The sequence below is a fragment of the Pseudophryne corroboree genome, chromosome 9 (assembly GCF_028390025.1).
Source record: "Pseudophryne corroboree isolate aPseCor3 chromosome 9, aPseCor3.hap2, whole genome shotgun sequence".
In the NCBI taxonomy this organism is placed as follows: domain Eukaryota; kingdom Metazoa; phylum Chordata; class Amphibia; order Anura; family Myobatrachidae; genus Pseudophryne; species Pseudophryne corroboree.
Genome location: NC_086452.1, coordinates 69,979,081 through 70,003,356, shown reverse-complemented (window position 1 = coordinate 70,003,356; position 24,276 = coordinate 69,979,081). Strand labels below are relative to the sequence as shown.

The 24,276-nt window shown below is 48.1% G+C and overlaps 1 protein-coding gene across 1 annotated transcript in view; it reads right to left on the bottom strand.

Annotated features, from left to right (window-relative positions):
* Positions 1-23,979, bottom strand: part of LOC134957520 (riboflavin-binding protein-like) — a 138,059-nt gene extending 114,080 nt beyond the window's left edge. Inside the window, exons 1-3 of the mRNA XM_063939500.1 lie at positions 23,874-23,979; positions 10,706-10,857; positions 9,015-9,114 (exon numbers count right to left, since the gene is read on the bottom strand). Coding sequence (XP_063795570.1) covers positions 9,015-9,114; positions 10,706-10,844 — 239 coding nt within the window. The 5' untranslated portion in view covers positions 10,845-10,857; positions 23,874-23,979. The remainder of the gene's footprint in view (positions 1-9,014; positions 9,115-10,705; positions 10,858-23,873) is intronic.
* Positions 23,980-24,276: the final 297 nt, after the last annotated feature.

Sequence of the window (24,276 nt, the reverse complement as noted above, 5' to 3'; positions counted from 1 at the left end):
TGGTACCTATACAGATACTGTAACTCTCTATAGAGGCATCTACATTAACACACCTCCCAACTTTTCATATTATAGGTTCAGGACGGCAGCCATGCAAGCCAAAAAGGGCATGGCCTCTGGTGGGAGGTGCGTGGTCGTGCGTAACGGAACCCATTTTTCGTTATTTTGGTGGTGTGTCTAGCGGCCCCCAAGCCGCTGGGCAGCCCCCTGCTCCCCTCCAAGCACTGAATAGATCATGATCACTCGCTGCTTTGAGGAGCAGAACAGCTGGTGATAAAAGCCTTCCCCAACTGCCCCCCACCCCCCACCCCCCTTCTGCCCACAGGTCACTCCCAACACCTCCCAACTGTCCCGATTCCAGCGGTTATTTGCTGAAAGCATTGTTGCTTTAATATGCTAATGCAGCAGGAGGCATCTGGTATAAATAGACACCTCCAGGCCGCTTCTGTGATAGGCTGCTGCGCCTGAGAACGCCTCATCGATCACTGTGTGAAACCTTGGTCATATATATGAAAATTTCTCCACTGGTCAATTTTCTAGTCAACAGTGTTTGATTTCCGGCTCAGATTCACGATTCAGTGAACAAAGGGTCTCATGCAGACCCTGTCGCAGAGTATTTTCAGGCGTCTTCCCACGCACCGTGGCCACAGTGCGTGGGCTAGCATAATGCGATCGCATCCTGGGCATCCAAGGTGGCGACGTGGCGCTGGGGGGGGGGGGGGGATACGCCAGGAAACGCAGTCATGTCATGGCCAATTTCAGGGCCGGCCAATGGTGTCGTCTGCGTTTCCTGCTATTGGAAACATGGTGGCAGTGCCCCTGCCTACTCAGCCATCCTGCATAGGCAGGGGTCAATCTATATTTGAGTCTTTTGCAATGCAATCGCAATTGAATTGCAATCACATCACGGTGCGGCACCACACATGCTGGCAGGGCCGGTGCAAGGTCTCTCTGCACCCTAGGCAAAGCTTCAGCCTGGCGCCCCCTAACCTGCAAAAAAAACAAAACACCACCACCTCTCGGAGAGGAGGTGCAGGTGGCCACTGGGTGGGCTGAGGTGAATTGCACCATTATACACATACAGAGAAAAGGGAATACACTCAAGGACTTTTAAGGTGAAAAAGTATATTGTAAACAAAGTCACAACATTTTGTGACTTTGTTCGCAGTATACTTTCACTTTCAAATCCCTGAGTGGCGATCATTCTTTCTGACTGTGTATACACCCTAGCCAGCATCCTTGGGATTGTATAGTACACTGAGGCCAATTTTACGTTTTTGCTAAGTGCCGAGATATGCATCTGCAATTCTGCATATGGGGTCTGGTGGGGATATTTAATTATATGTGTATATATATACATACATATATACACACACATACAGTGGCGTAAGTTTGTCCCAGTTGCCCGGAGGCAAGATAAATATTGGTGCCCCCCTATTTACTATATTAAGATAAATATGTGTCTGTGTGTGTATGTGTAGTGTTCTGAAAAAAAATTATATACTGTATTTATACATTTAATTGTCTTTTATTTTAAATCACACATTTCTTAGCAGTCATACCCAGGATTAGAACCCACGACCTGTTACACTAACAGGAGACACTTTACTGATGGAGTTATTTGCTCCTGTAGAGGAAGCATGAGAATTCTAACTATATGAAGTTACATGTAATTGTCAGAGAAGTATCTTCATATAGTTAAAATTCTCATATTTCCTATACAGGAGCAAACAGCTTCATCAGTAAGGTGCCGCATCCAGTGTAATAGGTTGTGGTTTCTAATCCTGGGTATGACACTTGTAAAATGTGTATATTCAGTATAATAAAAAGGGTGTGATTTGTAAGGTGCAGGGACCAGTGAGGAAGTGAAAAGACAGCGGCAGCTATTAATTAACTTAATTCAATGGTGTCACAGAATGGGAGGAAAGGTGCCCCCCTTCAGAGCAGGAGCCCGGCGGCAGATGACTCCGTTGCCTCCCAGAGTTCTGCCTCTGCACACATACATATAGTTGTTTGCTCCTTATTGTGTTCCATTCCCCCATCTGTAAATTCATTACTGTCCCCCTCCTCCATTTGTACTGCATTGCATACCTCCCAACTTTGTCCTGGCTGGAAGAGGGACACATGCGCGGCGAAAGGGGTGTGTGGCTTCATGGGAGGAGCCGCGATTGCGAGCCACGCCCCCGTTTTCATCACTGAGGGGACATGCCCAGCGCTCTGTGAGCTGTTGGCATGCCCCCTCTCTTTCTGACTTCAGTGAATAGACGCTGTGCGCATGCGCACAGCGTCTATTCACCGCTGCTCTGCTAAGCAGGGCAGCGAGAGACAGAGCCTCCCAACTGCCCCCCCCCCAACCGCGGGACACTGCGGCCTGTGGGTGAGACAGCGGGACAGTCCCCAAAAAACGGGACTGTCCCGCGAAAATCGGGACAGTTGGGAGGTATGTGCATTGTGCCCCAGTGTCTGTGATTTCCCTATTATGCTGTTTACAAGTGCAAACCACCCATCAGGCTGCAAGATCTGCACTGTCTGTGGCGCCGCAGAACCCCCATGGGTTACTTACCTAAAATTTGTTTCCTTGTTTTCCCTGGTAATTGGTTCCTCTCACAGGCGGCAGCAGCATTACAACGACACTGCTGGGAGCCGACATGTAGTCAGGTGCTGCTTGCTGCTGGAGAGCCGGGATACAGAGGCCTCACTGGCGTCTCTATAATGGGTGCAGTGTGTGCTGTGCACACGGGCTCCTGAGTCCAGAGGGGGCCCCCACCGCACACGCTGCACCCATTTTCTAAATACTCACCCCTCCGGAGTCCCGCGGCGATGTCCACGGCGGTATCAAAACTCTGTGAAAATGGCCCTGAGAGAAATCTCAGGGAAAATGGCCGCCGCGCCATTTTACCCAGAGATATACACATGCGCAGTAGAGTCTGAGCGCTCTAGTGCTCAGACTCTCAGCGCTGCTGTCAGAGAGGAGGAGGCCCGAACGGAGGAGGCTGCACCCGGGCCTCCTCCTCTCTTAAAGCGCCCCTGAGAGGCCTGGAGGAGGTGCATCAGGGCTATGAGAAGCGGACGTACTGTAGGCCCCCCGGATCCACAGTTACATCCGCCCCTATATGCCATCACATGACTTGATGTTACTCATGTCGGCACAGAGGAAACGCTGAGACACTATGTGGTACAGCCTGATAGCGGCGGCTGCACCTGATTAGACCTGCAGCAGCAGCCAGGGCAGTGTAAAAGGTGGAGGCCACATTCATATCCTTCAGTTTTTTGTTAGATGAATTCAGTGGCGCCCTTCAGAGGACAGCGCCCCTAGGCAGCCGCCTAAAGCTGCCTAATGGTAGAGCCGGCCCTGCATCCTGAGTGGCCTTTCCCTGTGCTGGGTAGACCCCAGCATGTGATTTTAGTGGTCGAAGATTTAGCTAAAAAATAGCAAAATCTGTGACCAGCGCTGAATAACCCCCATGGTGTGCAGTTTCGGACAAAGCACCTGAGCACTACATCAGACCCGGCAAGCTCACCCTGTCAAATCTTATGGAATCATAAACCGCATGGTCTGGTTCCTGGGTGCAAGTGACAGCTGTCCCCAAAGAAAGAAGCCTTTTCCCTCCTTTATTAGTAACATGGAGGTGGGGGTAAGTAGGTAAAGAAGGTTTTGTCTAAAAGGGGACTGGGCCTAATTCAAGGTTGATTCATTTTCCTCTAATGGGCAAAATCATGGGGGGAATTCAGGGGTGTGGATCATTAGATCGACAGTGTCTAGGTTGACAATATTTAGGTCGACCACTATAGGTCGACAGTCACTAGGTCGACAGGGTTGGAAGGTCGACATGGTTTTAGGTCGACAGGTCAAAAGGTCGACATGAGGGTTTTTTGTGTCGTTTTCTGCGTACAGTGACCAGGAAGCCGAATTAGTGCACCGTGTCCTCTCATATGGCTCGCGTCGCTCGCCATGCTTCGGGCAAGGTGCCTCGCTCCACTACCGCTTCACTCGGCACAGATTACCGTTCCAATCGTAGTCCATGTGGATGGTTAAGTATGAAAAAGTTCAAAAAAAGAAAACATTTTTGAAAAACTCATGTCGACCTAGCACATGTCGACCTAGAAACCCTGTCGACCTTCCAACCCTGTCGACCTATTGACTGTCAACCTATAGTGGTCGACCTAAACATTGTCGACCTAGACAGTGTTGATCTTCAGACCGGATCCCGGGATTCAGACCTGATCATAGATGTGCTAAATTTAGCACATCTACGAACAGATTTTCGGACATGCGGTTGACGCCAAGCACAGGGCTAGTCAGCCCCGTATGTCAGGCCCTGCCCCCCCTCCCCCTCGCAGGGGTGTGAAAGCTTTGCACAGCAGCAATGCTTTCGCACCCACCAAGTAGCTCTTTACTTGCGCAGCCTAGCGTTCTGGGTCACAGCGGCTGTGTGTGATGTCGCGCAGCAGCCGCAGCTCGCACCAGCAACGATCCAGCCCTGCGCTGTCCAGACCGCATCCCCCAACAACATTCTAACACTGTTGGCACGCCCCCTCCAGGCAGAGGCAATCGCACCAGTGAGATGCTTTCGCATCTCACTGGGTGCGCACGCGCAGTACGCCCACTGCGCGAGCGCACTAGGCAAAAAGATTCAGACTGTGATCGCTATCGTTGCAGCGATTGGGTCTGAATTAGGCCCCATGTGCAGTGCAAGTGGGGCAGATATAACATGTGCAGACTCCAGAGAGAGTTAGATTTGGGAGGAGTGTGTTCAAACTAAATTGCAGTGTAAAAAAAAAAGCAGCCAGTATTTACCCTGCACAGAAACAATATAACTCACCCAAATCCAACTCTCTCTGAACATGTTGTATCTGCCCCACCTGCAGTGCACATGTTTTTGGCCGTTAGAGGAAAATTTTGTTTTGCAATCAACCTTGAATTAGGCACACTGGGGTATATTTACTAAGCTCCCGATTTTGACCGAGATGCCGTTTTTTCTTCAAAGTGTCATCTCGGTTAATCTCGGTCATTTACTAAACACTAATCACGGCAGTGATGAGGGCATTCGTAATTTTTTGCTAGTTCAGGTAAAAAATTACGAATGAATACACCATCGGTCAAATTACGCCTGTTTAGATATGAATCTCGGTCATTTACTAAGAAGTGCAAAGCAAAAAAACACAAAACACTGCCGTGAAAAATTACAACTCGTAAAAAAGTCCTAAAAAAAAACAGACCTGCTTTTTTTTTCCGTGATTTGAGATGCATGCAGGGATCCATGAGATCCGTGCATGTATATCAGTGGGAAGGGGTGGGAAAGTGCTTATTTTTGCCAAAAAAATTGCGTGGGGTCCCCCCTCCTAAGCATAACCAGCCTCGGGCTCTTTGAGCCGATCCTGGTTGCAGAAATATGGGGGGAAAAATGACAGGGGTTCCCCCATATTTAAGCAACCAGCATCGGGCTCTGCGCCTGGTCCTGGTCCCAAAAATACGGGGGTCAAAAAGAGTAGGGGTCCCCCGTATTTTTAAAACCAGCACCGGGCTCCACTAGCTGGACAGATAGTACCAGCATGCGGCGGAAAAACGGGCCCGCTGGTACCTGTAGTACTACCACTAAAAAAATACCCAAAAAAACACAAGACACACACACCGTGAAAGTATAATTTTATTACATACATACACACATACATACATACTTACCTTATGTTCTCACGCAGGTCGGTCCTCTTCTCCAGTAGAATCCAAGGGCTACCTGTTGAAGAAATTCTACTCACCAGATCCATGGGTCCAGGCTCCTCGGCAAATCCAGGGTTAATCCACGTACTTGAATAAATAAAAAAAACGGTGTCCCGACCACGAACTGAAAGGGGACCCATGTTTGCACATGGGTCACCTTCCCACGAATGCCAGAAACCCACTTTGACTTCTGTCTAAGTGGGTTTCTTCAGCCAATCAGGGAGTGCCACGTTGTAGCACTCTCCTGATCAGCTGTGTGCTGCTGTCCTCACTGACAGGCAGCACACGGCAGTGTTACAATGTAGCGCCTATGCGCTCCATTGTAACCAATGCTGGGAACTTTCTGCTCAGCGGTGACGTCACTTTAGGTCAACCGCAGGCGCTACATTGTAACACTGCCGCGTGCTGCCTGTCAGTGAGGACAGCAGCACACAGCTGATCAGGAGAGTGCTACAACGTGGCACTCCCTGATTGGCTGAAGAAACCCACTTAGACAGAAGTCAAAGTGGGTTTCTGGCATTCGTGGGAAGGTGACCCATGTGCAAACATGGGTCCCCTTTCAGTTCGTGGTCGGGACACCGTTTTTTTTTATTTATTCAAGTACGTGGATTAACCCTGGATTTGCCGAGGAGCCTGGACCCATGGATCTGGTGAGTAGAATTTCTTCAACAGGTAGCCCTTGGATTCTACTGGAGAAGAGGACCGACCTGCGTGAGAACATAAGGTAAGTATGTATGTATGTGTGTATGTATGTAATAAAATTATACTTTCACGGTGTGTGTGTCTTGTGTTTTTTTGGGTATTTTTTTAGTGGTAGTACTACAGGTACCAGCGGGCCCGTTTTTCAGCCGCATGCTGGTACTTGTGGTTCTCCAAGTACCAGCATGCGGGGGAGGCTTGCTGGGACTTGTAGTACTGCTACTAAAAACAATATCTTTTCATTATCACAAATGGCTATCAGCCTCCCCATCCGCAGCCCATTGGATGGGGGGGGACAGCCTCGGGCTTCACCCCTGGCCCTTGGGTGGCTGGGGGGGGGGACCCCTTGATTGAAGGGGTCCCCACTCCCCCAGGGTACCCCGGCCAGGGGTGACTAGTTGGATTTTTGATGCCACGGCCGCAGGGCACTATATCAAAGTGACCCCCGGCTGTGGCATTATCTGTCCAGTTAGTGGAGCCCGGTTTTAAAAATACGGGGGACCCCTACTCTTTTTGTCCCCCGTATTTTTGGAACCAGGACCAGGCGCAGAGCCCGATGCTGGTTGCTTAAATATGGGGGAACCCCTGTCAATTTTTTCCCCATATTTCTGCAACCAGGATCGGCTCAAAGAGCCCGAGGCTGGTTATGCTTAGGAGGGGGGACCCCACGCATTTTTTTTTGGGATTTTACATTGTTTAATTAAAAAAAAAAAAAATAAGAACCCCAGCACGGATCACACAGATCCGGCCGAGATTGATTGTAAAAAAAAACGGCAGTGTTTTGCTAATCACTGCCGTAAAAATAGGTTAAAAAAAACGAATGACATCGACATCGGAAGCAAAGAAAAATACGAATACGACAGCTTAGTAAATCCATCGTAATCAATTCAAAAAGTTGCAGTTTTACACTGTCGATGTCATTCGTGATTGAACTTTGACCTATTTTCGGAAATTACGAATCTTAGTAAATATACCCCACTGTCTCTAATAAATGGCTGCTTTACTCAAATTTTACAGAAAAATAAATCAATAAAAAATGTTGTAACATGGACTTTGGGAAATTAGGGGTGAGATCACCTGCACGATGGAGTCCAGGGGGTATATTTACTAAATGTGGGTTTTCATCTATTTCAGGGCAGGATTAAGCCTTGGGGGTGCCCGGGGCACTTAAGATGGGGGGCCCCCGATGTAAGGTGGGGGATGTATATTGAATTGTGCATACCTCCCAACATGTCCCATTCCAGGAGGGACAAAATGCTCTCTACCTGGATTCCCACTTAATATATGATTGGCGTCACCTGTGTTGAACTATTTAATTGATAAGAAAGGTACTTCAACACAGGTGATTGCAATCATAAATTAAGAAGGAAGTCCAGGTAGAGAGCAGTATGTCCTCCTAGAATGGGTCATGGTGGGAGGTATAGATTGTGTATATTAAATTTAAACCAATGGTGTATATTAGATTTAACCAATAGTTTAATAATGCCTGGGTACTGTTTATAGCGCCACCTAATTTAAAGACAACTATTTAATAAATTTTTCTTGTAGTGGTACAAAGACAACTTAACCTTATACACACATAGAAAAATAAAATAATTTATCTTGTCAGATGCAAGAATAGCAGCAGCCTCTGTACTACTTACACACTGGGACTGGACTCAGGGGGGCTCTCTGTGTGTGTCTCTATCTCTAGACCCAAATTGTTTAGTTGCATAACAGTTTACACAGGACTCAGACACCCAGGCAGGGAAGAGGAGAAGCTGGGACCCCAGTGTCACTTACAGCTCTCTCCACCCTTCTATCTCTCCTCTGGTCAGAAAGCTCTGTCAGTAGCTCATGAAACATGATACTGTGTTTCGGCCTGCACTGCATACTGTCCTGCTTGTATTCTGGCTGCTGGTTCTGCTGCTGCTTAAGAGGGAAAGCTAATGATGTCAGTGTGCTCTGGGGGGTGGGGGGGGGAGCCCTGATAAAGGGGGGCTGGGGTACAGTATGCCCTGCATCCCCCCTTAATCTGGCTATGATCTATTTACATCAGTTGACGGAAAACTCTCTAAATTGATGTTGTGTTTCAGGGGCTGAAACCACATTTACTAACAGATGATTTTTTATATGAATTTTTAAATGTTAGTGAATGTGTGTTTTATTCCTGGAAATACAACATCAATTTAAATCACTTTTCACAAAAAAACATTGAAAATTGACGTTTAGTAAATATACCCCAAAATGATTATTTGGAATGCATAACTGAATATCAAAAGTGCTTATTTGAATAGAGTTTCAGTTTTTGCATCTACCTTCCATTGTCTCTTGGATTGCTGGGTCAAAGACTCTGGTCCTCATACTTGCGGCTTTCCAAATATCTGAATAACCTTTAGTTTACACTTTAACTAGATTTTTCTGATTCATCACCCCCAGCCCCCCCCCCCCCATCCCACACACACACACACACACACGCACACACACACACACACACACACACACACACACACACACACACACACACACACACACACACACACACACACACACACACACACACCAAAGCATTATCCTTTCTAAATCTAAAATAATTAAATGTACAGCATTTCCTTACGTCTTGCTGAGGTTTCCACATCTGTTCCAGTAATAATTATCCACCTTTATGATCGGAGATGGGGTGATTTTCTCGGTAAAGTTGGCATGACAACAAGAGGCTAAATGATAACACAAAATAAATTGTCAATTGTTAAACAAAGATTTTGGTAACATCCTGAGTAAAAAAGGCGTGTGTTCTGAGGAGTCAATGCTGCTCAACAGATTGGGGGAAGATGTGTCAAGACTTGGAGAGAGATAAAGTACCAACCAATCAGTTTATAATTTACAGGCGGTGTTAGAAAAATTACAGGAGCTGATTGGTTGGTACCTTATCTCTCCCCAATTTATCTCTCTCCAAGCTTTGATAAATCTCCCCCTGGGTGTGTAGAGTGAAGCTAAGGGTGATAGGACACTGGGTCAGTAGGCTTGGGGAACAACGGGCTTAAAGGTTTTAACCATGAGAGACACAAGAGGAGGTGCAGTAAAACTAGGAGAGGGGAAAATGATGAGCGTTTTGGACATGTTGAGCTGCAGATGGCATTGAGACATCCAGGCGGAGATGGCAGAGCTTCAGGTGGAGAAGGAGAGAGGTCAGGAGAGGAGAGGTTTCTTTGTGTGTCATCAGTGTAGAGCTGGGAGTGGAGGCTGAAGGAAATTATAGGTCACAGAGAGAAGAGTCACAGAGCGGGATGTACTATGCATTGCATTTACCATGCGATACAACCTGCGGGTGTAGTATGTCATGCCGGCAGTCGGGCTACCGGCAGCCAGCATACCGGCGCCGGAATCCCGACCGCTGGCATACTGACAACTGGACGAGCGCAAATTAGCCCCTTGCGCGCTACGGTATGCTGGCGGTCGGGATTCCTGCGCCGGTATGCTGGTCGTCTGGATCCCGGCCGCCGGCAAACCGACATTAATAACGCCGGTACATACAGATGGGTCCATGTTTGCCTTGACCTTTATTAGGATTAACTGAGACTGGGCAGTCGGACTTAATCCCCTGCTGTATTGTTCTCTGTAGTGTATTGCAGCTGAGAACAATAGATGAAGGGTACCCATCTGTGCTTAGAATATGGCACAGGACAGCTCGCCCAGTAAGAGCTGTCCTGTGCAATACAAAGACTTCTGGGTTTATGACCCGAGAGTACATCTGCACATGCGTCGGAAGATGTGCACGCTGCACTGGATCCCTCTCATTGCACACGGCCCATGGGCTTCTTGTCGGAACAACATCTACAGGTGGCGTTGACTACTGGTAGGAGCTTAGTACATATGGGAATGCGGCAGTTTTGGCTGCATTTTCAGCTTTAGTACATCCCGCCCAAAGAGCCTTGAAGAACCTCAAACATAGAAGGAGAGAGAATGTGAGGTAGATACACTGAGGGGGCTATTAGAAAGGTACAAAGGGAATCAGCACTTTCTACGCATGTAGCGTTATACAGCAAGCGAACAAAGGACATGGCACCCACCGATATCATAAAATGCAGCCTTTCCCCCACCTGTGATTATGGTATTGTCTTACTGTACGTTGGTCTCTATTAAATTGATTTTCCATAAAGGCAAAGGATAAGGGGCCAGCTCAACCATGTTGGTCCGCAGAGCTTACAATCACCGTTTTGCTTTTGGAACCTAATGACATTTTTACAGCCACAAGAACTGTCCAGTGTCCTCTGTGACTCTTAGATGTTTTCCTGTTGAGCCACTTACATGTAGAGTAGAGAACACACTCCTGCATGCCAGGCTCCGGGCTGGGGGCCCCCTTGTGATGTGTCCCATGCAGGCAGCTCAACTCACAAGAACCAGCAGATAGGAAGATCAGCGCAAGGATTATCCGCAGTGGACTCATGATTGTCCTGTGCCTGCAGGAAAGGACATATTTATGGTTATTGCTTATTATTCATCACAGTATTGAACTCAGAGATTTCCCGAGGTCTCTCCTCACCCGCTCCCCCCGGATCCGGCAGCTCTCCCAATGGAAAGAGAGGGAACTACATACTGAAAGAACCACTGAGAGGCGGAAGAAGGGGGTGATTACACATTGGACCCTGATATTGAGCACACATAGCTAGGGAGATGGAAACAAGATACTTACCTTCCTAAGATATTTTCAAGCTTCTTTCCCTTTTGGAATGCCAATATTTTGCCCCATGCAGTGTACATAGTATCAAACTCATTAATAAAATCTTCTGTGAGCCTTGGATGACCTTGGTGCAACACAATCCCCATCCTAACATGTAGACACTATGGCCAGTATTTACTAAAAATACGAGTTTGGTCGATTTGTGTTTTTTTGTAAGTCCCAATCCGGGAATTCACTAAGCACCAATCTCGGCAGTGTCTGGTCTATTCGTAATGGTTTGAATGACAATGTTCTGAAATACGAATGAATAGACCATCGGTCAAACGCGGCTGTTATTTCATAGAATACGGGAATTCACTGTTCATTCGTATTTGGGTGTTAGTTTCTGTGTGCTCAAATGCGGTCGTATTTTTTTGCGATTCGTAAAAAAAAGCGGCAAAAAAATAGACCTGCTTTTTTCAGTCGTGTTTACATGTGTTGCAAATAAAAAATCACTCACACCTGAATTAGGATGCCTATAAAAGGATGTTAGGCCCATTTCAATACACCTACACTCAGAAATCGCTACCAACACTCCTCACCAAACCACAAATTCACCTACCTCCACAGCACAACCTCCCTCCTCCTCACCACTAACTAAACCCACGAGGTGCGGACGGTTTGGGGCGTATTTATATGGTTGCACACAGACACTCCTACCATCTGAAACACAACCAATCACGGACGGGGATGAAAATCAAAACTGAAAGTGAAAATGCGGCCGCGGGAAAAAAAAAACCCTGCCGCGTTTAACTTAGGACAAAAACCAACAAATACTACAAAAGCACGTACGCAAACGACAATGACGGCCGTAAATGTGCCAAAACAAAACGACTGGCATCAACATCGGAAAACACGACAACCATAAAGTCGACGGCTTCGTAACTTTGCGTATATGGATTCAAAAAGTTGCATGAAAATGCACCCGATACAAAACGAGTTTAAACACTACACAAACCGACTCAAACACGAATATTAGTAAATATTGCCCTATGTATTATTCTTGCATTTTAAATTAAATACTTTAATATAACTTATAAAACCAGAGAATGAGGCGAGGCAGAGACAATTGCATCCACCAGTAACTGGCAACAATCAACCGTAGTGTAACATGTAGCCCCCTGAGTGGTCTTCATCCATCGCTCTTTCCGGACCATTGGTTTCAGCTTTAACACCCTCTTATTTTCTTTTTCTTTTTTAAACACATTTTATTGAATGGATCATGAAGTAGGTACAATGATTACATAACAGAGCACCCGAACATTTTGGGTGCTTAAAATACAAATGTAAGTACAGTAAATTGTTGCTACAACAGCATGGATCCTTTTTTTTTGTTTTTATGTTTTCCCGTGTTTAGAGATTCAGGTTAGAGCATAAAAAGTGGGAAACTCTCGGCAACGGAGTGGCCTTCCGTCAAGAGAGTCAGCAAAGGAAATGAGAAAGGAGAGTGCTCAGAGAGCGATCAGAAGAGGACAGAAAAGTGTAGGAGGCTGGGCACCTCCGGTTGAAGAAGAGAGGGGGGGAGCAGAGAGAGGGAGGAGAGGTGGAGGGGTAGCCTTCGGGGGCAAGAGGTGGATAGGACCTTGGCATGCCGTGTCAGATTATGAATGGGGAGGAAGCCTGTTGTAGGTTTAGCCATGGGGACCATACTTTATCGAATTGCTTCGAGGTGTTACGAATAACTGCGGTCATGTATTCCATTTTGTGGACATACCATATCCGAGAAATTATCCCCTGCATTGGGGAGGGGGTCGGGCTCTTCCAGTCTGTGGCGATTTGACATGTCATTGCCGAGACTATATGTCGGAATAGTTTGTTTTGATGTCTGTTGAGGGTAGGAAGAGTCATGGGGAGCAAAAAGTATTGGGGTTCGGAGGGGATGAAGGTGTCGAATAGACGCGAAAGCATGGTGATGAGTTCACCCCATATTGTGTAGATTTTAGGGCAGGCCCACCATATGTGTAAGAATGAACCAATGTCCGTACAGCCCCTCCAGCATCTATCTGGAGTATCGGGGAACATAGTATGTAGACGGGAAGGGACATAGTACCATCGGTAGAGTAATTTATAGATATTTTCTTTAATTCTTACACAGATGGAGCTGGAAGCCGCATTGTCCCATATATCTACCCAGTCCTCATTGTCTATAGTGAATCCCAGTTCCTTTTCCCATGCCACTTCATGAGGGGCCCGGGGTGTTGTGGGGGGGTCGTCCAGGAGGGTGTAGATGTCTGATATGAGGCCTTTAGTGTTGGTGCGTTTCCAGCTAATGTGTTCAAAGGGGGATAAATGTCTGTGGAGAAGGGTGGTGGTGATGGTGGAGTGGAAATGTCTAATTTGTAGATAGCGAAAGAAGTCCGATGAGGGGATTACTGTTCCTTCACGGATATCTGCGAATTGTGGGAACGTAGCTGTGGAGGTGATATCATTAACATAGAAAATACCACTCATGCGCCAAGACGTGTGCGTGGCTCTGCTCATACCTGGTGGGAAGGCTGGGTTGTTAAATAACGGAATTAGCGGGGACGGGTATGGGGCCAGACTGAATCGTCTATTTGTCAGGTCCCATGTTGCCAGGGAGCGACTTACTACAGGGTGCAATAGGGCCGCGCGGGGACGCTGGTTCCTGTGAAGCCACAGTAGAGAGGATAGTGTAGCTAGGCCCGTCTCCTCTGCCTCTATCCCCACCCAGACCTTCCGTGTCCCGCCTTCGTTGCACCATTGTGCACATTGAGCGAGTTGCGCGGCATAAAAGTATTTCTTAAAATCCGGGATACCCAGGCCGCCGCCTCTGGAGGGGCGTTGAAGCAGTTTAAGTCTGACTCGAGGGCGTTTGTGATTCCAAATAAAGAGGGAGGATTGGCGTTGTAGAGTCTTGAAGACGTAGGTAGGGACATAGATCGGGAGGGTCTGAAATAAGTACAGGAGTCGGGGGAGCACGCTCATCTTGACAGAGTTAATTCTGCCTATCCATGATATAAAATAACTGGACCAGTCCACCAAGTCCTCCTTAATTGTCTGTAATAAACGGGGATAATTTGCTTGGAAAAGTTGGTGGTGATGGTGGGTCAAGTACACACCAAGGTATTTAATTTTCTTGGTATGCCAGTTACAGGGGAGAATAGTTTGAAGTTCTTGTTTGAGAGCTGCCGGGATATAAAAGTTGAGGACCTCTGTTTTGTTCACGTTTATTTTATAACCTGATAGCTGTGAGTATGAGCTGATCTCAGATAAAAGCGCGGGGAGAGATTGGGCTGGGTCAGTGAGGGAGATCAGGACGTCGTCGGCGTATAACGCTATCTTGTGTTCGGATAGGCCTGTGGATATTCCGTGGATAGCACTATTATTACGGATCCTTGCTGCTAGGGGCTCCATGACTAGGGCAAAGATTAAAGGGGAGAGGGGGCATCCCTGCCTGGTACCATTGGTGATCCCGAAACTGGAGGAGGAGACACCGTTAACCATAACCTGGGCCGACGGGGAGTGGTAGAGTGCTTTAATTCCCTCTAGAAAGTTTCCGGAGAATCCCATTTTGTCAAGAACTGCAAAGGCAAAAGACCACGATATGCGGTCGAAGGCCTTCTCCGCGTCGAGAGCCAAAATGAGAGAGGGAGGTTTCCGTTTTTGGATTGAGTATATTAGATCTATTGCCCTTCTGGTGTTGTCAGACGCCTGGCGTCCAGGGATGAAGCCGACCTGGTCCGGGTGGACCAGGCCGGGCATCAGGGGACCCAGACGGTTAGCTAGTATTTTCGCGTATATTTTCAAGTCAACATTCAATAATGAGATTGGTCTATAATTTAAGCAGCTAGTCGGATCTTTGTCGGGCTTTGGGATTACTACTATATCAGCCCGAGTCGTCTCCGGCAGGAAGGAGGCTCCTTCGAGGATACCGTTAAATAGGGAGGCTAGGTGTGGGGCCAGTTCCTTCGCGAAGAGTTTATAATATTGGGCTGTGAAACCGTCCGGACCCGGAGCAGCCGATGATCGCATCGTTCGTATGGCAGCTATTGTCTCCTCCTCCGAGATTCGGCTATTTAGGGCTTCCAATTGATTGTCGGATAGGGTTGGGAGGGGGGTATCGGATAAATATGAGCGCACTCCCCCGGATCCGTCCGGAGACAGCAGGGGCGGGTCAGGTAAGTTATAGAGGGAGCTATAAAACAGGCGGAAATCTTCAGCCATCAAATCAGGGTCATATGTATAGGTTCCCCTTTGTGACGAGTACAGTTTATCTATTGCACCCAGCACCTGCTTACGACGTAGTTTGTTGGCTAGTAGGGTATCTATTTTATCCATTTTGTCGTAAAAGCGTTGTTGCAATTTCCGAAGGATTGTTGCCGCGCGGTTGGATAGGAGAGTGTTGAGTTGTCCTCGGAGGGAGTCTATCTGAGCGAGTAAAGAGGGGTCGGGGGATGCTTTGTGTTTGGGTAGTAAGGTGGCTATTTCTGATTCGAGGGAGGCTATTTCCTGTGCGGCTTTTTTCTTGATTGCCGACGATTTTGCTAATAAGGTGCCGCGAATCGTGGCTTTGTGGGCTTCCCAAAGGATATTAAGTGGAATGTCGGGAGATGTATTTTCAGTGAAGTAGTGTGTGATCGCTAGTCTAGTTTCCTCTAGTGCAGAGGGGTGTTGTAGAAGCGAGTCATCAAGACGCCATTTAAATTTCCTATGAGGCGTGCGGTATATATCTATGAGGAGGTAGACCCCAGCGTGGTCCGTCCAAGTCAGTGGTGTAATGCCCGTGTCCGAGATCAGTGGCACTAGGGCAGTGGAGATGTGGATCATGTCAATCCTGGAATAGTGTTGATGTGGGGCTGAGAAGTGTGTAAAATCTTTGGTGTGGGGGTGTTGGGAACGCCAAGTGTCACAGAGACCGTGGAGTTTCATGGTGGCGGTAAGTGTGCGAGAAGCCCGAGGGAGGGTCGTCATGGAAGCATGAGGCGGGGGACCAGATCTGTCCAGCAAGGGGTCGATTATGGTATTAAAGTCACCACCCATGATAATGCTTCCCTGTGCTTCTCGTGATAGGCGTTTGGAGAGAGAATCAAAAAACAGAGATTGGTCTTGGTTGGGGGCGTAGGCGGAGACCAGAGTGAAAGCCTTAGAGCGGAGGGTACCCATTACCATAAGGAACCGCCCGTCTGGGTCTGTCACCGTCCTGGAATGTATAAACGGGATATTACGATGAACTAAGATGGCCACACCCCGTTTTTTGCAGTCTGCTGAGGCAAAATAGGACTGGGAGAACCATTTGCCCTTTAGCCGAGTGTGGGGACCGGTGAGATGTGTTTCCTGCAGGAATGCTATGTCAACTTTCTCACGTCTGCAAGCACTCAGGAATACGGTACGCTTCCTAGGGGAGTTCAGGCCATTAACATTGACCGAGAATATTTTAAGAGACATGATTAATTACGTGGGGGAGTACGGCATGTTGCCAGGTATAGTCCAGCGAGGTACAATTTGTGCCAGGCGAAGGCCACCCCTCTGGGCCAAGCAAGAGAAGGAGCAGGGAGGTCAAGCAGAGGCCACAAGAAAAGAGAGAAAAGAAAGAACATAGAAAAGAAGAAGAAGAAGTACCCCAAACGGGGAAACATCCCTGAGGTTGTGGGTCCCATTTAGGGGCCGCTAGGAAAAAGCATCGAGTTAGTAACACTATAAACAACAGTAAGGGATTGTAGGGGGGTAACTGAGCTACCATGTGAGAGGGTGTGCGTCACCCGGGCCATGAGGGCTGGGAATGGCTATGACCTTTTTACATTTATAGCAAACATAATATAATATAGGACATTGAGAACTGTGTCCATACAACAAATTTGCAAGCATAAAAACAAACAACGAACAGCAAAAAATAAATAAAAAATAAAAAAAAACAAACGAGAGAAAAATTAAAAATTGGGGAGGGAGAAAGGAGGGAAGGGGAGGGGGGGGTTGAAGGATAGGGAGGGAGGAGAGGGAGGGAGGAGGGGGGGGGGGGGAATACCACGGGGATTCAAACAGTTATAACTAGATTATAACAGCATTAACCAAGGATAGTTACGATACTGGTAGTTGAACTGAGGTCGAATCTTCCACTGTTCACACTCGTTTCGAGTCGTGGAGACGTTGCACCGACAGTTCATGCACTATGCATATCGGGGAGTTTCCCCAGGTCAGGGAGGGTCCTTGTCCACATTGCGCTGTCGGGTCACCCGTGTCCAGTCGGGAAGAGGGGACTGAGGATGTGGCGGTTGGGATGATGAGGCCGCCATGTCATCTACTGCTGATGTTGGGAGGAGATCTAGCTTGCAGATGCCAGCAGTTCCTGTCCTTGGGGTAAGGTCTTGACCGAGTGAACAGAGTTATTGACCGAAACGTGTAAGTGGAAGGGGAATCCCCATCTGTATCTGATCTGGTGTTGTCGTAGGATCCGGGTGACCGGTTGGAGGTCTCGCCGTTTTTGGATGGTGGAGGGTGCAAGGTCCTGAAAGATCTGCAGCTGCGTGCCTTTAAACAGGATCTCCGATGTGTCTCGAACGGAGGACATAATTTTCTCCTTCGAACGGAAATAATGGAAACGGACAATAACATCCCTGGGCGGTTGGGCGGGAGATGGTTTTGCCCGGAGTGCTCTATGTGCCCTATCGCAAAGGCATTCTTCGGCTGTGAGGTCTGGTACCAAGTGTATGAAGAATTCTCTCAAGAATGTTGGTAGTGATGGGCCGAGGACCGTTTCTGGAACGCCCCGTATGCGCAGATTATTTCTACGCGAGCGATTTTCTTGGTCCTCTTGTCGCTCCTTGAGGGACTCCATTTCCTCGTGCAATCTAGCGAGTTCACTGTCAATGCGGTGTTGGGAGCGACAGAGATCGTCCGTCTTTGTTTCCAGTGCATCCGTCCGGTTACCGAGATCTGTAAGGTCCGATTTAAATTCGGCTATAGCGTTCGAGAGTTCTTGCTTGAACGCGGACTGCACTCCCTCCAATAGGCTCGACATGACCGCCTGTATCTGAGGGTCGATACCTACTTCCGACGAACATGGAGAGGGGGGGGAGCTTGCGGCCATGATGGGGTTCTGTGAGCCCTTGGACTTTGAGCCAAAGAAGTTAGTCGGAGCTTGCGATGCTTTTTTGTTTTTGGACATAGTGGTATGTATCAAAAAAGGAGGGTAGGGGTGGGGGTAAAAAAGAAAAAGGAAAGAAAATTATTGATGGGAGGACACAGGCCAAAGTCCGTTTAATGAACAGGCAATCCGGTCAGATCCGATCCTCCAACCGCGGGGCTGGGGGTAGGGTGCCAGAGAGTTATATATGGAGTCTGACTATTTAGCTATGGCACATGTAATATATTATTATTTTGCGTTAAATCATCTTGCGAGTCATCTTAAGGATAGGTCTGAGATGCATGGATCCTTGTGTCATAACGCTGAGACCGTGTCTCTTCCAGGCGCCAGCTCCGCTATCGGGGCAGGTCGCAGTCCAGCCCCTTACTCAGTGGCCCGGGTGCTCATGGTTGGTATTAAAGCACCTCCATGGCCGTCGCCAGTGCCGGCGGTGGTGCAAACAGAATCTGGACTCCTGCAGAGGTGAGGAGTGTGTGGTATAGTGCGGCTTTTCTTTACCCTGTCTGGGTGCCAGAAAGTAAAATGGCGACTCTGGGCTCCTGTCGTGGGCTTCTATGGAGCAGGGGTGCTAATAAGAAATAGATGCTGTGGCGACAGCAGGTACTCACAATGTTCCAGGATGGCTGGGTGTTGGTGTTGAAGGCAATGCAGCCTTTTTGGCTGTGTTGTAGAGACTTCTAGGGCTGCAGGTGTGCACAGCCTTTTCCAGATAAAGCTCCAGGATTTCAAGATGGCCGCCGCAGCATTTACAAAGCTGCTTCTCTCCTCTCTTTCACCCTCTGTGGGGCTGCCTATGGTACTGAGGCTCCTTGGGGATGCTGTGGGGCGTCCAGCCACGCATACAGGGAGGATCCGGGGTCTCAGGGAGCCGTTTGCGGCCGCGCTCCGCTCCCGGAGCTCACGGCCGGGTCGTCCCCAAACTCGAGGCCCCGGCTGTAGGGCGCGTGATAGGCCGCGGCGGCCGGAGGCAGCAGGGGGGCCGCAGACCCGTTTCAGCAGCCACACAGTTCCGCCGGAGGGATCCACCGAGGGGGTGAGGCCACCGTAGGCCGTTACCAGCGGTCCGGAAGGGGGGAGATGTGTGTCCCGAGTCCCGCGGACGGCTCCGGAACCCGGCCCCGCGACGCGCCGAAATCGAGGTCCCGGCTTCACAGGAGGGGGAAGGCCGCAATCCGCAAGGGCAGCCAAGGCCGCCCTCCGACTCCGCAGCACTTTTCCCCTGGCCGGGTTGATGTAAGCAGAGGCAATGGGGTAAGTGCAGGGGACACCAGAGGACTACAAAGGGTATTTTTAGAGTTTATATGAGCCAGTTAGCAGGAGCCCATGGGAAATGCTTCCTCTCACATTGCCAGCCAGGCCACGCCCCCCAACACCCTCTTATTTTCAATAAAACTTGGTCATATTCTTTGCCACGAATGGCTAACTTCTGCATCACATGACCCTCTATGTGTCATGTGACTTATTCCACACAATGCAGGGAGGTTACACAGCGCATTTTGCACATCTGAGATCAGAGGAGGAGGAATGCACAGGCCTTCTTTCTTTGAATAAATGTATTGTCCTAGTAATAGTAAGAGCCGGACAGGCTAGGATTTATGTTTTGTTTTACGTTTGGTGCAAATAAAATTAGCTGAGGCTCTTTGTATCAAATACCCTGGACTGGCGTATTCCTATTTGGGCTCCTTACCCTGATCTGCTCATAGTTGTTTCAACACATCAGAGAGGTATAGTCGGCTCATTATCTTGCTTTAGGATAAACTCTTAGCTCACTAGGTATAGACCAGAGGGTATTGCATGCTGCAGCAAAATGCAGTGGTAGCTTTTTTGGCTCAGGATGTCAGTCTCTTTGTGCAAGTTGCTAACTCAAAAATAATAGCCCCAGGCCATGACATTTCTTCCCCCGTGTTGGACAGTTGCTGTCACAGGGGTTTATATACAGTACTAAGCGGGAGCTTGTAAAAGCTGCTTCTTCTCTGCGTGTTTGGGGTGTTTTGCTGTTAAAAGCATTTCCCCTTTAAATTTTTGTCTTTAAGCATTCCGGAAAATGGCAACATATATATATGTACCTCTTGCACTGAATGACCATCATACTATCCTTTTGCCTACTTGACGGCATACAACCCTGCGTGATGAACCAAAGATTTCATATTTTGATGAATCGGTCCATAAGACCTTCCAGTCTTCAGTAGTCCTCTGGGGGTGCTTCACGGCCCAGGCAGGCCTCTTTTTCATTGCGGCAGAACAGCTGTAAATTCTTAACCCTGTTCCCTGAAATTTACATTATGTTTCACTTTTTGCTAACCTAAACTTTTTTGTAACCTCTAGCAGATTACTGCTTACCTTTGTCCCATTTCAGGTTACACACTAGTGTTACTGAATAAATAGAAAATCAAAGCACTTTGTCAATAGAACATTGAAACAAAAAGTTACATTTCAGTAAATTATGGAGAAGACAAAACAGAAAATGTTATGCTGAGAAAGCGCAATATTACAGATAGGGGACAAAGTGACCGCAACGTGAATGTAGGATTATAATGATGGAATAAGCGGTTCCTGACATACCACCATCACATAATAGAGAACTGTTCTGTTACCATAACATTTTATGAATGATTATTAATTAGAGCACACACGTTGAAATCAGATTTTTTGAAAAGAGACAGATGAAGAACCAGTGATCATCTCACACATTATAACATTGTTAGACATTTAATGTACTATATGATAATCATACAAACACATCAGAGATCTCCAGATCAAACACAGTACTTTTTTTTTTTAATTCCTAATCTTAGGCTGGGTACACACTTGCGGATGTGCACCCGATATATCGCCCGAACCAGCAGATCGGACGATATATATCGTATACATCGACAAGTGTGTATAACTGTATACCCTATCTCGTTAATGATACGCGAACCTGCGGCTCGTTAACGAGGTACAATATCTTCAGTTTTTAACTTGAAATCTAAAGATATTGTACGAGACGGCATGCACCTGGATGTGGGTGCATGCCGTCACTGCTGGGACGCAACTGATATCGTTCAGTGTGTATGAACGATACCGTTTGCGGGGGATTGTGATGATGTCACTGACATCGGCAAGTGTGTACCCAGCCTTACTATTGGTTGACACCTAGATCTGATTGTATTTCATCTATTGTAACCTACGCAGATTTTTATGTTTTTACAATTTGATTAAAAACTATCTTAAGTCATCACTGCACAGAACAAAAATGAGACGTCATTTACAAACAAGTTCATATCCAAATTTTAACTAAATTGGAAATTCAATAATGGTTCATCCTTCTAAAGAGGAACATTGCAATCTATATTTTGTAACATTCATCTTGCTGCTTTCAGGTCTTACTGTGGGTACACCAGTGGGGGAACTACCGCCAGTGCAGGCGGTGCCTTGCACTGGGGCCCGCCACTGTCCAGGGACCCAAAGCATGTAATGAGTCAAAGTGACTCATTACATGCCGCTGTGTGCTGCGGGCAACTGCTGCCCGCAGCTCACAGCCACCCGCTGAGGAGAGATGCGCAGCGGCCACGGGCAGGGGGGGAAGGAGGAGGAGGGAGGTGGAGGAGGGAGCCGCAGCAGTGCTGTGTAATTGGTGCAGGCGCTGCTGCTGTCCTTTTCCCTAACCATAGGCTGTCCTCCGCTGCTGTGAATGCTGGGAAGCGCTTCCCAGCATTCACAGCGGCGGAGGACAGCCTATGTTGAAGGAAAGGGACAGCAGCAGCAGCGCCTCCACCAATTACACAGCGCTGTAGCGGCTCCCTCCTCCACCTCCCTCCTCCTCCTTCTCTCCTGCCCGGGATCTCTGCCAGAAGCTGCACTGAGGAGCCTGACTGGAGAAGGTGAGTATAATTCATTCTTTCTTTCTTTCTTTCTTTCTTTCTTTCTTTCTTTCTTTTCTGCCTTAATGTGTAAAAAGGGGGGACGCTGTCTGCCGTAATGTGTAAAAAGGGCGCGCTGTCTGCCGTAATGTGTAAAACGGGGGACGCTGTCTGCCGTAATGTGTAAAAAAGGGGACATTGTCTGCCGTAATGTGTAAAAAGGGGAATCTGTCCGTCGTAATGTGTAAAAGGGGCTCTACCTGGTGTAGTGGCGCTACTGTGCGGCGTAATTTGAATAATGGAGACTACTGTGCACCGCTATATGAATTGGTATTATTTTGTGGCCACATCCCTTCCTCACGAAGCCACGCCCACGGTGCGCACTGCCCCTGTTTTGCATGGAGCAGGGGGGGGGCTTCTGGAGCCGTTTCTTGCACACAGTGCTAAAATGTCTAGTTACGGCACTGTTGCTAGGTATCCATTTCTCTGGCCCTGAGCAGGTCCCCCTCACCAGATCCTCTCCAGGGGTGAGGTGGTGGACTTGGATAGGATGGGGGGCCAAAGCATTTTGTCGCACCTGGGCCCACCGCTCACCAGTTCCGCCACTGGGGTACACACTAGGCGATATGCTCTATGGGGGTTATTCAGAGTTGGATCGCAGCAGCAAATTTGTTAGCAGTTGGGCAAAACCATGAGGGTCATTCCGAGTTGATCGCTAGCTGCCGTTGTTCGCTGCGTATCGATCAGTAAAAAAAATGGCTAATCTGCGCATGCACATGCATCGCAATGCGCACGTGCATCGTACGGGTACGAACTACGAAGTCCATTGTGGTTTTGCACTGGTTCTAGCGACGATTCCAATCGCACAGCCGAATACAAGGAGATTGACAGAAAGAGGGCGTTTATGGGTGTCAACTGACCGTTTTCTGGGAGTATTTGGAAAAACACAGGCGTGGCCGGGCGTTTGCTGGGCGGGTATCTGACATCATTACAGTGTCACTCGTCGCAGCAATCATCGCACAGGATAAGTAACTACAGGGCTGGTCTTGTTTTGCACAAAATGTGTTTGCAGGCGCTCTGCTGCACAGGCGTTCTCACTCCTGCAAAGCGAAAATACACTCCCCCGTGGGTGGCGACTATGCGTTTGCACGGCTGCTAAAAACTGCTAGCAAGCGATCAACTCAGAATGACTCCCCATGTGCACTCAGGGGGGGCAGATGTAACAGGTGCAGAGAGAGTTAGATTTGGGTGGGTTGTGTTCTATCTGAAATTTATATTGCAGTGTAAAAACAAACCAGCCAGTATTTACTCTGCACAGAAACAATATGACCCACCCAAATCTAACTCTCTCTGCAACTGTTATATCTCCCCCCCCCCCTGCAGTTCACATGGTGTTGCCCAACTGCAAACAAATCTGCTGCTGCAATCAACTCTGAATTACCCCTTACGAGCGATGTCACCTAATGTCTCCCCTCCCGGCCCAGGGCGGGCGGTGGCAGGGCGTACACACTGAGCCATGTGATGACTAAATCGCTCAGTGACGTCACGCAGCGGCCAGGCTGTGCAGGGAGCTCTTGGATGACATTCCAAATTGAGCTGATTGCATGGCCAACAGCGAGGGTCGTTAACGACCCTTAGGGCCGCGCATCGCTGGTCGGCGGCAGCATACACACTTGCCGTAAAAATGAGCGATGTCGCTCAGGAAGGGTGAAAATTAGCGACGTTGCTCATTTTCTCGGCACCTTTCCAGATGTTGATCAGTAAGTCCCAGCCCCATATATAGATATATTGGTATAGGTATTGCAGCCTTACCTTTGCTGCTACTGTTCGTGCTGTGCGGTGGGACTGTCCGGGCTCAATGTGCAGGTCTCACTATTTATAAGCCACCTGCCTGTCTGTTTGTTTTCCTTGTCTTCTTTACACATCCTAAGCCTATCAGTTGCTGTAAAGGACTGGAATGCATAGAGCCACCTGAACTGACTGTAGCTGCAATCCCGGGGAGCCCTGGGGAGTGTGTCCAGATTTACAGGCAGTTACCCAGATTTAGGACAAGAGAACTCAATCATCTACAGGGCAGGATTACTACTAATTTCTCCATGATTCCCCATGCAACAAATAATGTTCCTGATTCCTGATGCCAATCCATCTGTGGACACTTCCTGAGTTGATTCAAAGATTGCACACACTGGTAAAAGTAATTGCAGAATGCGCATGT